Source organism: Mastacembelus armatus, chromosome 3 (genome assembly GCF_900324485.2).
Source record: "Mastacembelus armatus chromosome 3, fMasArm1.2, whole genome shotgun sequence".
In the NCBI taxonomy this organism is placed as follows: domain Eukaryota; kingdom Metazoa; phylum Chordata; class Actinopteri; order Synbranchiformes; family Mastacembelidae; genus Mastacembelus; species Mastacembelus armatus.
Genome location: NC_046635.1, coordinates 24,476,519 through 24,491,121, shown reverse-complemented (window position 1 = coordinate 24,491,121; position 14,603 = coordinate 24,476,519). Strand labels below are relative to the sequence as shown.

Sequence of the window (14,603 nt, the reverse complement as noted above, 5' to 3'; positions counted from 1 at the left end):
ATCTCTTTAATGCCCATTTAAGACGATGTGCCAGTGCAAAAATGTTGTTGGCATTAGTAGAAACAGCTTCAGTAAAATTAGTACTGAATCCACTGGCTAAAAAAACCCCAAAGCAGTGACATTTTTGCACCAAAGGTTTAGACTCTTAAGACATTATTTAATATTAAGAATCTTGCACATTCAAAACACTGTATGTGTTAAACTTTTTTTTTTCATTTGGTGATAAACACAGTTCTCACGTGCAGGACTATATGATGAAAAAGACAGACGAGCTGGATAGAGTTTCACAAAGGTCCTCTAGACACCAGCGATGATGCAGCAGTTCTTTAGTTATATCCGTACACTGACACTTGAACACTTGGCTAGATTAAAGGGATGAACACTCTCCTTTAAACACCACTTCAGTTTCCGCCAAGTTACATGCAGACTCACATGTTTCTCCCTCACACACTCAGATTACATGCTGAAACAGGTCAATACTCAGCAATGGGACTATTGTATACATGAGAAAAAATTACACTTAATAACTTCCTTGGAGTTTTTCCTTTCTTCTGGTATAGTCAATGCAAACCACTCTACCAAGCAGATCAGTTTCGAAACATAATGGTTTATGTCAATAGACACAGCATCTTTAGCCTGTCTCTGTATAAACTGTACCTTCTTTTAAGGTTTCCCACCATGATATTATAAGGCAAATGAGTAAGTGCTTACATGCTGTTAAAGACTAGGGCAGAGCGGCAAGAAGCCCCAAGCCGGTGATTACTGAGTACTAAAGCACATCTGCACTCCAGCTTAGCAGACAATCACATGAACACAGTGTGCGGTGTGTGTGTGTTGGGGGGGATCCTACAGGCGCAGAGGGAACCCCTCAGGCATCTACCTTATTCAACAGAATCATAATCTGACTAATTACAGTTTGGTCAAGAGAAATTATGTGTCTTTAAAATGGAGTAAAAAAAATGAGCAAAGACATGGTAATTTAGGATCCTGGATCAGAAGTAGCCAAGAGCCAAGCAGCAATGACAGGGCATAACAGCAGCTGAATTTCTCTTTTAACTTCAAATGAATGTATTTCCCAGTGCGCAGGAGCATTCCTAGAAATATGACCGGCTTGATGACGTCCAGCTGAGGAACTAACAATCACTCCTTGAGTGATAGCATGTCTAGATAACCTCTTTACGCAAGAATGATTAGGACTCAACAGCCTGGAGTCTTGCAGCTCTTGTTTGTCCTCATTAACTGTCTTTGAACAACCTACTAACACCCTCTGAGCATGTCTAACACACACAGCAGAGGTGGGCACACACATAACAGGGAAGAGTAAGAGAAACTGATGGTGCTGGATGAGCCTTTTGTCAGTTGGAGCCTTTGGGCATGGTCCCACTCATTATCCCGTGTAGCCACAGCAGGGGACAGGAGGACTACTCCCACATTAGTCCATACAAATGATAATGTCTTCCTTCAAAGTGTTGTTAATTGCACTGTAACTGGGTTACAGTGAGGCTCTAACACTTTCACTGACTTAGAAAGACAGTGCTGCTGTAATGCAAACAATATGACAGAGTCATTTAAATAAACTTAACTCTTCTGAAATGGATAGAAATGTGCTGGAGATATTTCTGATAAGAACTTTTCAATTTTCCAACAAGGGCTGTGCAGCCCTGAAAGGTGGAGGTGGCAGAGATGGGAAGTCACACCCCATCACCCAGAGGGGCTGAATGAACAGGAGGTGGTAAAGGAAGTGCAAAGATTGACTTTTTGGAAATAGTTTTTCTATGCATTGTCATCATATCCAATGATGACACAGGCAAAAGTGATTATATTTTACACAATTTCCATATATTTACTGAACTGAAAAAACATTTAAGAAACTGAACAATAACCTATAAGAAAAAAATGTTTAGACTTGGTTCAAACCAAAGCAGGAACATGTTAACTGTTGTTGTGGGTGGGCCATGTATTATTCTATCTATCCTGCCCCTCCCCATTTAAACAAATGTGCAAAGTTGGAATTTGTATTTTAGCAGTTACCTCTTTAAAAGTGCTGCCTGGACAGTATAAAAGAAGTGAAAAGCTCCTATAAAAAGTCTGAACAGAGGGAGAATCTTTACTGAAATAATGACTTCACAGGTGTGGAAACAGGCACATGTCCAATTCCACAAGTTTCTCATTTGGTCCCAGTTTATAGTCACTTCTGAGCTGTCCCACTGGAGAGTTCGGCAGAGACGAGTGTGAACAAATTCAACTTCTGAAAAACAGCTGAGACAGACCGATATCAATCCATTCTTTCCTTCACCTCGATCCCTTAACTACAAAGAAAATATCAGAATGTTCTCAGGCAATTTCACTAACCACTTGTACCAACAGGTACTTATGCTTTATTGTCACCTTGCTTACTTTGATGGCACTCTAGTCTGAACAACACTATTTCTAAGTTAACTGACAAATATCAACCTGGCAATACCAAGTTTACAGTAAGTCTGGATTGTTTTACCACAGAACCAATGAATGTAATGCAGCTGTGACAGTAGTAGGTCAGATTTGATGTATGGGCTCTGTTTGTACAAGTTGCAGCATCCACTTGAAGACTTCAACACCAGCCATTAGTCTCGTGTGAGAAAGACCTTGCACAGACTAAAAAGGACTTACACACACATACACACATGCACAGAGACAATGTTTTTTCTCTCCCTTTCACACACTTAACGTCCCACACTCATGCTGAGAGCCTGACCCCCCTCTTGCTGGCATCTAACAGTGGGCACTACATCACTGTCAGCATCCAGACCACCAGGGAACGGCTCCGGGCCACTCCGCTCTTGTAGCGCCAAGCTCTGAGCTCCTCTGTGGCCCAGCCCTGTCACTAAATTATGGCCAAGCCAAAGAGGCACATTGTAGCAGGGAGACGTTCCAATTTGTTGGCTTTAACAGAAAACGGACAGGTATAAATTGCCCAAGTGCCGGCTGGAAATCAGTCATTCAAGTGCCATTTTAACTCTGCAAAGTCCTAAGGGACTTAAAGCACACTGAGAAATACACACACACACACACACACACACACACACACACACACACTTCATATGTTGTCCATATTCCCAGCCCTACAGATGAGTAATTATATACTGTCTCTCATGTCTCGCATGAATAGTCTAATGGGATTACAACATCTACATGTTAAATATTCAAACAGAGCAAGGAGTGTTATAAATGTATGCCTTTTGGCCAAATTGTTTATTTTCCAGATGCTGTTTATGCACACTTACGGACAAACTTTTGGAATAGAAGAGACTTTTAAATCATTGTAAAATACATATGCCATTTCACAAAACTTCAATTCTTTGATGCCAGCAACAGTTTTACAAGAAACAATGTCAAATTTTCCAAACAAGTAATGTATGCATTATAATACATCCAGCATCAAAGCCCGGGAAAACAACACATGCCTTTTTCACAATACAGGGAGCCTTGTCTCTAGACTATGACTGTCATAGGTTGTGCTCTTGTCTTACAAAAGTCACTGGTGGTTGCCACAACGCACGGCATCGTGTCAACGACAGCCATCAGACAGCAGGCTGGATCTGAGCTGCCTGAGAAGCTGTAAGGTGTTAAAGGAGAGAATAAAAGATGTGTATTGACACTTTCTCTTGTGTTTTTCCTCTCACTCATGGCTGTGCAAACACTTAAGCTATAAAACATGATACCTGGGGGTTGCTGGGTTATTGGGGTCAACTGCAAAACACATCTAAGATGTCTCCTGGGCTTATCCAAAATCAGTGGTAACAATGTCAACACAAACACATGTGTTTAGTTTAGAATATTTAAGGTAACAATGATTACAGACATGTTACTGCAGTGATCTAAACTGTGGTAAGTGAAATGAGACACTCTGTCAGAAGGCAGTAGAAGACACTGATGGCATGAACCAGATAACAAAAATCTGCAGAAGCCAAATACAAAGTGTGGCCAAATAAAACTTTTTCAAGAATATCATGATGCATCATGTTTCATGATACATTTTGTTGCTAGATGATAGTCATCTAACTCACTATAAATTTGGCCTCCACAGTTCTGTTCATTTTCCCTGAAGCTTAATATGTCATATATAATGTCTTCTGATATTATTGGAGGAACTCCTGTTTCAATCAAAGGAATCCACCCAGGGGTTTGCAAAAAATCATGAGTTCTGCCACACAAAATCATGCCAGGATATATTAAATGCTTGAATAGCAATGACTTAGGGTGTCACTTAAAGCAGCCATCTACATCTTGTAGTCCAAACAGTTATTCACTTATTTGAAAATATCATGGATGCAAAAGAAAAATAGTCTGCAGTTTCATCCCTGGATATAAATATCATACAATAATAAAGAAAATCTGAAGATTGTGTAGCCTTGGATTACTACAAATCCATTTTCATCTATTTTCACCACTTTTTGCTTTTATCTTTACTATATTTTACTTTTTATTTAGTCACCAGCTGAAAAATCATTAAATTATTGAAAGGATATATAGTGTGGCTATTTCTCTGACAGGAACCAACATAGGTCTGGCAGCACAGGACTCAAATCTGCCCTCATTGCCACAGAGAAAGAGTCCTATCGTGGGAAGGGGCTGGGGAGCAAAGAAGGGAGCAGTAAATCACATATCTTCTCTGCATTCACACAAGTGGTGAGTGGCTCTGAAGTTGAACTACATAGTAAGAACAGTTTGACACCCCTACACCCACTCACCCACCCACCCGCATTAGCTGGAGCAGAGAGGATTGGGGTCAACCACTAAAGCAAACTCAGATGAGAAACTCTGAAAAGAAGAAAGCGAAAGCAGCCCCCTCCACTCCTCTTACAAATCTGAGAGCATTACATCTGAAACAACAGCCTTTCATCATTCAAGTAAATGTGAAACAGACAACTTGAATTCAATCAAAAACCTGAGTGTATCTTGAGCACACAGAGAGTAATCAAAGAACAGCAAATAAAAACATGTTGAATTAATGAGGATTTACAGTAGAAAATCCTTCTTTGCCAGCCATCAATCCATCCTGTCTTGCTCTTAATACCATCTCGCCCTATTCTTCATTCAAACAGCACAATCCTACTTCCATCCGCTTGGCCTGAGCCAGGGTGGATATAAAAAAAAAGGCTGGTCTTGGTTTGGCCCAGTAGCTGGAGCTGACATCTCTGTGCTGTGAACAAACAGGGTCAAGTTCAAAAACCATATTTCAGACATGTACGTTCCCCTTTCTGATCTTTCCTCATCTCTGTTGAAGGGAGACAATGACATGAACAAGATGACTCTTTTTCTTTCTTGCTCTCACCCCATTTCTTCTGCAAAACCCTCTGACAAAAGCAGAGTCCATTTTTCCAATTCTCTATAAAGAGACCATCCACCCTCCCCAGGAGCTTCCATCCCAGACAAGGAACTCACGTTATTCTTGCACAACGCTTTCTCTCTCTAGCACTGCATCCCCATCCCAGCTCACTTCTCATTTAATATTTCATCCTCTTTGCTCTCCCCTCTGTCTCGTGTTTTCCTAGATTTCCTTCTTCTTTTTTCTGACTTCTCCCAGTAGTATTGTTTTTAATCCCACCTTAATCTTTTCCTCAAGGCCATTGCTGCATCGAGCAGGCTTGAATGGCTCTTTCCTCATTTGTACTTAATCCAAATATTCTGGGCAGAGGGATAAATGAAAAGCAGGGGTTAAATGCTTTCGTTGTTCTAAGCCTCACAGCAAACACACACAGATGGTTGCACTAAAGAGTAAAAGCTAAAAAAAGAGAGAGAAAACGGACTTTTGATGCACTTGTCATGTCTTCTCACTATTTATTTACCTTTATTTCTGTAAAGTTGCTTATTTGAACTGTAAAGACATGAGTCCATTCACAGGCCGAGTGAACATCCAACCAATGGTTGCCCCAGGGTCACACTTCACAGAGGACGAAGGAAAAAAAAAATGAAGCAAGCGCTCAGGAGGAGTAAAAAATAGATCAAAGCATTCATCAAGCCCCATTCAAATGCAATCACAACCCAATCACATTGTGTCCTTGCAGCTCTTTTAAGAGAACGGGTCAGTGGTGTTTTATTGAGAGTGGAAGCTAGCCTAATGAAAGGGACAATGTGAAGATTAGCAGTGCCAGCCAGGCGACTCAAACTTCACCCTGGCTTTAATTGCTGCGAACAGGAGGAGATGTAGAAGCAGGGCAAACACAGGACAAAAGAGCGGGGCAAGCATGGAAAGAGGAGATAACAGGAGCTATGAAAGCTAGATGATAAATGGAGGTACAGCTTTTATGGACTTGGTGTCCATCTGGTGCAGTCTGGTGTGGGATGTGTCAGGGAATGTGTGGGTGTGCTGGTAGGCCTGAGGGTCCAGGCAAGTCATAAACCACAAATAAAAGCATAGAATCTGGTAATTCCAGAGTTCTTATGGTTTACAGAAAAAATATCTGTATATTGAATGCACAAAAGTAAGTAGCTTGTTAAGCATAAATACAAAGCAACAGTAAAACTGCTAGTTAACCTAGTTCTGCACAAATAAAGAAAAAATCTTTGTTGTTGTTGTTGATTTCTGTTTATGCTTTGTTACAGGATAGAGTGTGTAAATTAATGGCATTAATGGGGCTAAATCCATTCTGACTCCAGCTGCTTGCTAAACACACTGAGGCTGATGTTAATCTTTCACTTTCAGAAAGAAAGCAGGAGGCATAGTTCCCAAAAATACTGACCTATTTCTTCTAATATTCATTTGCACGGTGCACCAGTGGGTGTGGTGCCTGAGGAAAAATGGAAATAGTAGTGACCAAACCTTAGCATAGACATATAAACAAACAAAAGCAATAACATGGAAAATGGGGTGAAGACACTTTTCCACACTTGCTCTTGTAGACAGTCATTGTAGACAGCTGGATTTGTGGGCCATCTAGACTGTCCATCATAGCACTTCAACATCCAATGTGAGACTTAATTTCTTCCTGTTCATTTAACAGCCTTTTAAATGATGATCCAACAACAATTAGAATATAGTGTTGATTTTATAGCAGGTACATATGAGATAAACAAAGTACAGGATGTCAAACAAATGTTCTTCCAACTGTCTTTTCTGATCAGTAAGCTGGGTGTGTTTGCCATGTGTGCTGGCTCTACAATGAACAATTATGCTGAATTATGGCCTTACTTCATGTGCTGTAATGTCAGCAGTGTAACATGTCTCTCCTCTTTTGCTGTCTTCTCTTTATGCTTTCTTTTCTTTTTTTCTACATCTCACGATTTTTCAAAGAAGTGCAGGACAAAGCATTAGAAACTGATGCTTACACTCATGGGAAATGATGTCATGTTACAGTCACCCACAGTCTTACCAGGTTCTGAATGGTGCAGAAAAATAATGCATTAAAATAATTGGATCATTAGAGGAGAGAACATGTTTAGGATATAAAAGCACTGGGCTTGAAGTGTCTTTAATTTCTAAAACCTTTTACAGAAAATACAGCATTCCTATTAGGGTTTTTGAGGTAATCCAAAATGGTTTGGAAATGTTTCATCAACCCAAGGGATGGTAAATTTTCTCAGGCCATGTTGAAACCGTGTAATCCACTTAAGAAAATAACCATGTAATCAATTTAAGTAAAATATAAAATGACTCTAACATAACAAAATCTATAATGCCAATAAATCACTGGCAGACACTCACCAGTCCAGAACATGTTGATATAGCTGCTGAGGAGGTTGACAGGTTCCGAATGAATCCCTGATACAGGCAGTTGTGAAACCCTGCATCATCCATCACCGTGGCGATGCCATCTGGGCCGAGCGTCTGTACGGTGAAGCCCGGGCCAACCACAGACGACGGATGCAGATCCAGGTGCATGTCCTGCCCGAAGGCAGAGAATCTGTAGTGCCGAGAAGTGGAAAGGGACCTCCTGCTGCGATGACTTCGCCTAGTGACATCGTGAGTCAGGTATCCTCCCTCAGAATCCACCTCCACTGGGGTTACAAACATGTAGTCTGAGCAGTAGAAGAATATGAAGGAAGTCACATTAAAAAGTGCCAACATCACATCTCAGCTGATTCTGTTCCATGAATTATTTGGTGATGATTTGTGTTCTTTGGCTGCACACTTTCTGACATCCTGCTTCATCTTCTTTGGGTTAAGTTAGTGATTTCCAACATTTTCCAAAATATTTTTGCCCAAGGAGGAGTGTGAATTCGAGTTTAGCTCTTGCTTATACGTGTCAGTGGAGAGAGTGACAGTGACAGAATTTTAAAAGCATGAAAGTAAATAAGCTGCAGCCTCTGTTCAAACCACAGCATCTGGTGATTGATTGTGGCTTAAAATCAGACAGTGTTTTAGCCCTTGTAAAAGAATGTTGTATCTTTCATCAGTGATATTTGCTGCATGTCAGTTACTGTTGATGAAAAAGCAAAATTCAAACTACATCATGGATAAAAATAAAATAGCTTACCATGGTCTCACATCTAGTCCTTTATACCTAGAAATGCAACCAAAAACACAAAATACATCCTCTACCACTAAAATGATAAGCTTGTCTTCAAGTGAAAGGCATGATGTTCAGTTGTTATTCAGAAAGCAGCAAGTCATATGGATCACAGATGGTTTTCAACAGAAGCCATATCACCAAGATCATACTTCCATGCATGTCAGATCCGGGTCAATACTTCAGAACAAGAGGTTGTAAATTTAAAATGTGGTGATTTCATGCAGTTGTTGTGATGTTCCAGTCAAATAAAATGCTAAACCGACTGCATCATGTTCATACATGAGAGCAGTGAAAGACGTGGTAGTAAAAGCAGGAATTATACCATTTCCATCAAATCATTTCATTGCTTCCTGTTTTAGCTGTGTTAATTCAGCAAAGGATCTGTGGATCTGTATGTTCAGAAAATAAAACCCTTCAGTGTTTTGACACAGGAATCAGGACTTCACAGCATGAGAAAAGTCAACCCACAGCAGTGAATTACTCAGTAAATCAAAGTATGTACACCACCTGAACTTGGTTTGTCTAACGCAAGAAACCCAGAGGGAATACCTGAGTGTGCACTGCACTCACTGGTCATGCCAACTGTAGCAGTGTCAGCAAAAGATACAGGGTTCCTAAGATTTTTACCAATAAAAGTCACATATGAACATGTGACCCTATTTGACACCTACACTGCTGTATTCAAGCCTATGATGTCTGGGAACCGCTGGTGCAGTTAGTTCCTGAACCATCTACTCTAATGTATGGAATTGTATTCATATTCCCTCTACAAACATGGACTCGTTCCAGCTGGAAGAAACATTCGCACATGCCAAAAGAGAAGCACTCACCATGATTTAATCCGTGGCTGTCGCTGGAAGAATAGCTGGCCAAAACGGCTTGGGAGGTGTGTGAGCAGTAAATGTGCAGCGTCTGCAAAAAATCATAAATGGACAGGTAGCAACAGGTTGCAAGCAGCAGAAGAAGTGTACGCTAAATGATGACAAATGGAGTTCCTAGGATGAAACATGAATTGGCCTTAAGTTAACTTGTGATGACAATCAATTGTCACCACAATCAGTGACAATAACAGCGCAGACAGCAGTTTCTCATTCACAAAAATCCTATTAAAAAAGACACAGATTAGTTTCTTTTGGTCCTGTACTCGAAAGGTGCATGTGGTGAAAGTATGAGCGTATAATGAATTTTATGAATGAATTAAATGCCACATGCCTTGATAATGTTCCAGGACAAGAGGGTGGAGAGTAGCTGGACTGAGGTGCAGCCGATGAGCGGGATGGGTAAAGTCCATATAAGAAGAAAAAGGCAATCCATGTTGATGGCATGCAAGCTCACACCTCCCCCGTTACCTCCTGAAAGAGCCCAAAAGTAGTAATAACCTGCGGTATCGCATAATGCAATATGCGCGCATTGTTTAGTGGTTCTGTTTCCCTCTTTGCTGATTCAGGTGAAGTCGGCAGGTTGCACCCGCCGGTGTTGCGCACAGCCGCGACGCGCACTCATGAGGGTGTGTAAGAGCAGCAGGTAGCGGGATGACCGGGAGGTGCGCTGACTGAGCACTCTGCCCGGCTCTGTGAGAGTCGGCCTGCGGGATGGAGCTCAAGTCAGCGGCCAACAGCCAATCAGCGCGCTCCATCATTCAGCACTCGTAGATAAAAGAAGAAAAAGAGATTCTCCACTTCGCTCCAGACGGACTAGTGATGCCTTCAGGTGTTCTTCGTAAATTTCTACGTTCAAACTTTAGTGAGCAGAGCTGTAAGCTACCCGTTTACACACTGGTTCAGAAAGTAGCAGATTGAAGAGGAGACAATACATATGATGAAACATTGTGTGTTACAAGTACAAGCTGTTTCATCTAAAATAGAAGAACCTGTGCATGTTTCTAAAACTACCTATAATCACAAGGCACATAAACTGTTTTCTTGCCTTCACATGCTGAACACAACATATTTTATGGCCTTTAATATCACACAATATTTTAATGTAGTTGCAAAGTTTTGCACACATAAAAATAAATTGGAATCATGTAATAAAAAAGGAATCCCTTTCAGCAGTCCTGTAAAACCATACTATATGTTTGTATAATGCATTACACAAATTATTTCAGTTTATTGAGTTGGATGATTCCTATTATAGATTTCATTCTTGTTCTTCACTAGAGCATCAAGCATTGAGAACCAGTGAGGGTCTGCACTGGGTCAAAGTAGTGAAGAAGTACCAAAACAACAGAATGACAGTTCAGGTAAGCTTCAGTATATTTACTGGTTAGAACTGAATGACAGAAAAATATGCGGTACTTCAAAACCATAAGTAGGAACAAAAGCCCTTGCTGAATGCAGGCTTGAAATGAACATGCTTTCACTTCATCAGTGTGTGTCACAACCACAAATTTGGTCTGAGTCCATGCACAATGGTAGGTTTTCTTTTTATCTTCCAACATCTCTACAAAAAGTTGCACACAGGATATTTTATGTCCTACATCTTCTTTGTTTTGCAGATTTTTTTCTTGTTGTGGTTGGGCTCTACATAAACAACTGGCAGCTACAATGTACAAACAGGAAAGGATGCAGAGTTCCTGAATACTCCTTAAGTATCAATATTTGACCATGCTACTGTGACACTGTTTCAGCTATAACTGTCAATCTATCTAGTGGAATCTTTTATCAACATGCTTTCATCACATTGTACCAACCAGAAAAACAATACAGCACAAATGAATAAAGCAAAACAACAACAAATATAGACAGAATGGAGAACAACTGCAGTTTGATTTAAATAAAATAAATAAAAATAATGTGTATCTAGGGCTTGTAGCAAATGTGAGCTACCTGTGTTTTCTAAAATGTTTATGTTTTTTAAAGTTTTATGTTTTGTGGTGCCTGAAATTATTTGACTTTCTTGGGTCAGTCCCCTTGAAATTCTAACATTTCTAATAGCATCTGAAGGCAGCACAATGATCAATTCCTCCCACTAGCAGGAGTGTTGCTAGTGGGACTGACGAGTTAATTAAACTACCCAAAATGGAGGCACATTGTTTAAGTGTTTCAGAGTCATATAATTAAATCTGTCATGTTAAAGTGACAGGCTGCACACACTTCACTGGCTCATAATGTTAAAGCATGTAAAGCTTGCATAATCCTAATTGTTGTGAACAGGTGGTCTGTGGTAGCCTTTTCCATTCCAGTGACTGGCAAACACCTGGATAGGTTGCTGGAATGCACAGACAGATACACAGCTGAAGTGTACAGCCAGCTCACTACACAGAAATCCTCACTCCGCCGAGCATAATAAGGCTTCTCACAGCTCTTGCCAGCTTTTCTGGCAGGCACAAAGCACAGCCCGCATAAAACATCACCTTAATAACCCTCCAATATTCTCATGGGGCTTATGAATGTCTGCACTACTTAATCATGTGTTTAGAGAATACTGGCCAAACAGCACTGATTATATTAGAACAGGGAGCTACAGGGACTAAATGTTTTGACAGCTTTATAGTATCTTGTTAAAAATATCATATACAGCGTAAAGCCTCTGCATTTATTGACTCAGACTATGATGTTTATAATGCAAGTCCACTTGGACTTTGATGAGATGATCAGCCAGGGCAGGTCTATCTGAGGTGTGAAATACAGGCTTGTACAGTCTGTCTAATCTGCCCATATGTCAGTGTTGTCACCAGATAAGAAGGTTGGGACATGCACTTCAGTTATATCATCCCTTTGTTATATCATTGCTCTAATTTCCTTGACTTGTTATTCAATTTGTATTTATTACCTGTCTCCTGCTGTAATGTGACTTTGCATTAAGTATTATTATTATCTTACCTTATTAACTTGTACTCAACATTGACATTGGCTGTAAATCGCAGGGTGTAGATCTGTGTAATCTGGCCGGAATTGCAAAGGATACTGTGCTCATGTAAACAAGGCTGGGGACAGTCACACAGTCCTGCTGATCTTCCAGTTCACTGGAACTCTAGCTGTGCCAGAAAAGAGATTAATTAAACCAGAAGTAAATACAAGTCCAAGATGATGACCAAGATGACATTATTTACAGCAAACAGGCTGTGAAGGACGTGACATTTCTGGTGGAGCACAAACCCACAACAGCTGGGGGATCCAAAACTGCTTGTAAGCATATGAAATGCCATAATGTAGCAAATGTGATCATGACTTGCAGGAGAGACTTGCTGTGCATCCGCTCACAGTAACAGACAAACTGTTGCTGTAAGCATCTCAAACAGGCTGTGCATTCCACATAGCATGCCAAAGCATGCAGGAGACAGAGCATCGCGAACATTTTGGCATCAGTGCTGGAGAAGCTGCTTATCAATTATACACTACCTATTACTTAAAAATCAGAAGTTTTTATTAATCATTAGGAGTCATTAGCTACATTAACTCTTATTTTTGCTAATATGACCTGCTCCATCAAAAGTGCTTTCCAACAGCTCCCAGTGCTGCCACAACCACATGCTGCATCTGCATCATTTATCCTGAAAAATGCAGTGGTAGCAGCAGATCCAAAGTCAAAAATGTACCTTTCCTGATACCTGGAAACAGTATGGTCTGTTGCAAGCAATGTAGTGGAAGTCATCACAGAGACCAGGGCAGATAACACATGCATCAAAGAAAAGGGGGCTAACACCGTCCTCATGTCACAAATAACTGTCTCATTGTGTTGCTCAGACATTTTAACAAACTGTAGTCCCAGATTTGGTTTTTAGAGCTACTTGTCCAACCTTTAAAATGGTTAGTGTGTTATTCAGTCCTGAAAGAGTAGTGGAAGCTGAGCATAGAGAGGCTGCAAAAAGGCACTTTCACTTTAGTCCCTGTGAAGCATGTACAATAGTTTTAACGCAGACTAGGAAAATAGAAATGCAGCATAAATTGGGGCATTGTGAAAGGGACATAAGTATCTTTTACAGTATGTGATAGGTTTTTTAATATTGTGCTGTCAATAATGTGAAAATATTTTTGCCCTCTTCTGATAGAAGATTTCCTTACAACAAGCAACCTTAGGATGATATGATACCCGCATTGCCTCTGCTTGCCATTAAGATGTAAGATGCAATTGTGGTGGCCCTGTGTTATTGTAAGTCCTTTGTTTGAGGTTTCTAGGAACCTGCCTGCACTGTACTTTGGAGGGTAATTGCACCATCATCTGCATAGTGTGAGGTGGAGTTAGTGAAGAAACACAACCAGAGTGCTTCAGCAGTTTACAGTGAGGTACAAACTTCCTCATGTTTTACACTGTGGCTGACTACCCAATTTCCCTAAGCCAGACCCCTCTCTTTGTTTGCAGCTGGACTGAGACATACAACGGTGAGGTTGGAAAATGGAAAGATGTGTGGGCAGATTGACATTTTCTAATGTGACTTATGCGGTTCCCATCCTTTGTTTCTAGCTATTGCTCTTTCAGCATGGATGCTTCTTTTTGTCTCCCTCTGAAAATGTAGTTTGCATTGTTGGTGGTGTCTGCAGATGTTTTAAAATCTGAACAGTATTACACCCCAGTACACCACAGCTTGTTGCACTGTGCCACTGTGTTGACAGATGATGTGCTTATTTACAGCACGCTAAGCCAACTGTCTAAAGCTGTTACTGTTCTCTCCCTTTCTCTTAGTCTTATAATGTCTCTCCCCCAGCTGGGTTGTTGAGTTACCACTGCCTGTCAGGCCGGCCTGTTGTTTGTTTCCCAAAAGCAATACAACATATTTGGTTGCAGCTGGAAATATAAGTAGTTGTGTTTTCTGGCCAGGGGTGGAAATAGACTGTTAGATTTAGAAGCTACACAGAGATGAGATCTGTCCCCTGAGGCTTTCTGTCCAGGGAAAATGATGTGAGAAGAACTAGGGGGAAGACAATCATGATGATCAGTTGGTGGTATCTCAGAACTTATTGCCATAACATTTGGTACAGAAATGCATCCAGACTCCAAATGTCTTTGATGTTCCCTTAATTTCCATCTAGAACCACTGGCATATATTAAGTTTATTATGTTTATTTCACTTATCTTGTGAAATGCCTCGGCATCTACTATATGGACAGTGAACTCTAATAATTTTGTAGATCTCTGACTTTATTGCTATGACCTTTAAATGTCAATATC

General features: G+C 40.5%; 1 protein-coding gene across 1 annotated transcript in view; it reads right to left on the bottom strand.

The window, feature by feature from the left end:
* The window catches only part of adamts18 (ADAM metallopeptidase with thrombospondin type 1 motif, 18), a 47,799-nt gene extending 37,746 nt beyond the window's left edge, over nucleotides 1-10,053 (bottom strand). The window contains exons 1-3 of the mRNA XM_026293659.1: nucleotides 9,705-10,053; nucleotides 9,323-9,404; nucleotides 7,685-7,998 (exon numbers count right to left, since the gene is read on the bottom strand). Coding sequence (XP_026149444.1) covers nucleotides 7,685-7,998; nucleotides 9,323-9,404; nucleotides 9,705-9,806 — 498 coding nt within the window. The 5' untranslated portion in view covers nucleotides 9,807-10,053. The remainder of the gene's footprint in view (nucleotides 1-7,684; nucleotides 7,999-9,322; nucleotides 9,405-9,704) is intronic.
* Between the last annotated feature and the right edge of the window lie 4,550 nt (nucleotides 10,054-14,603).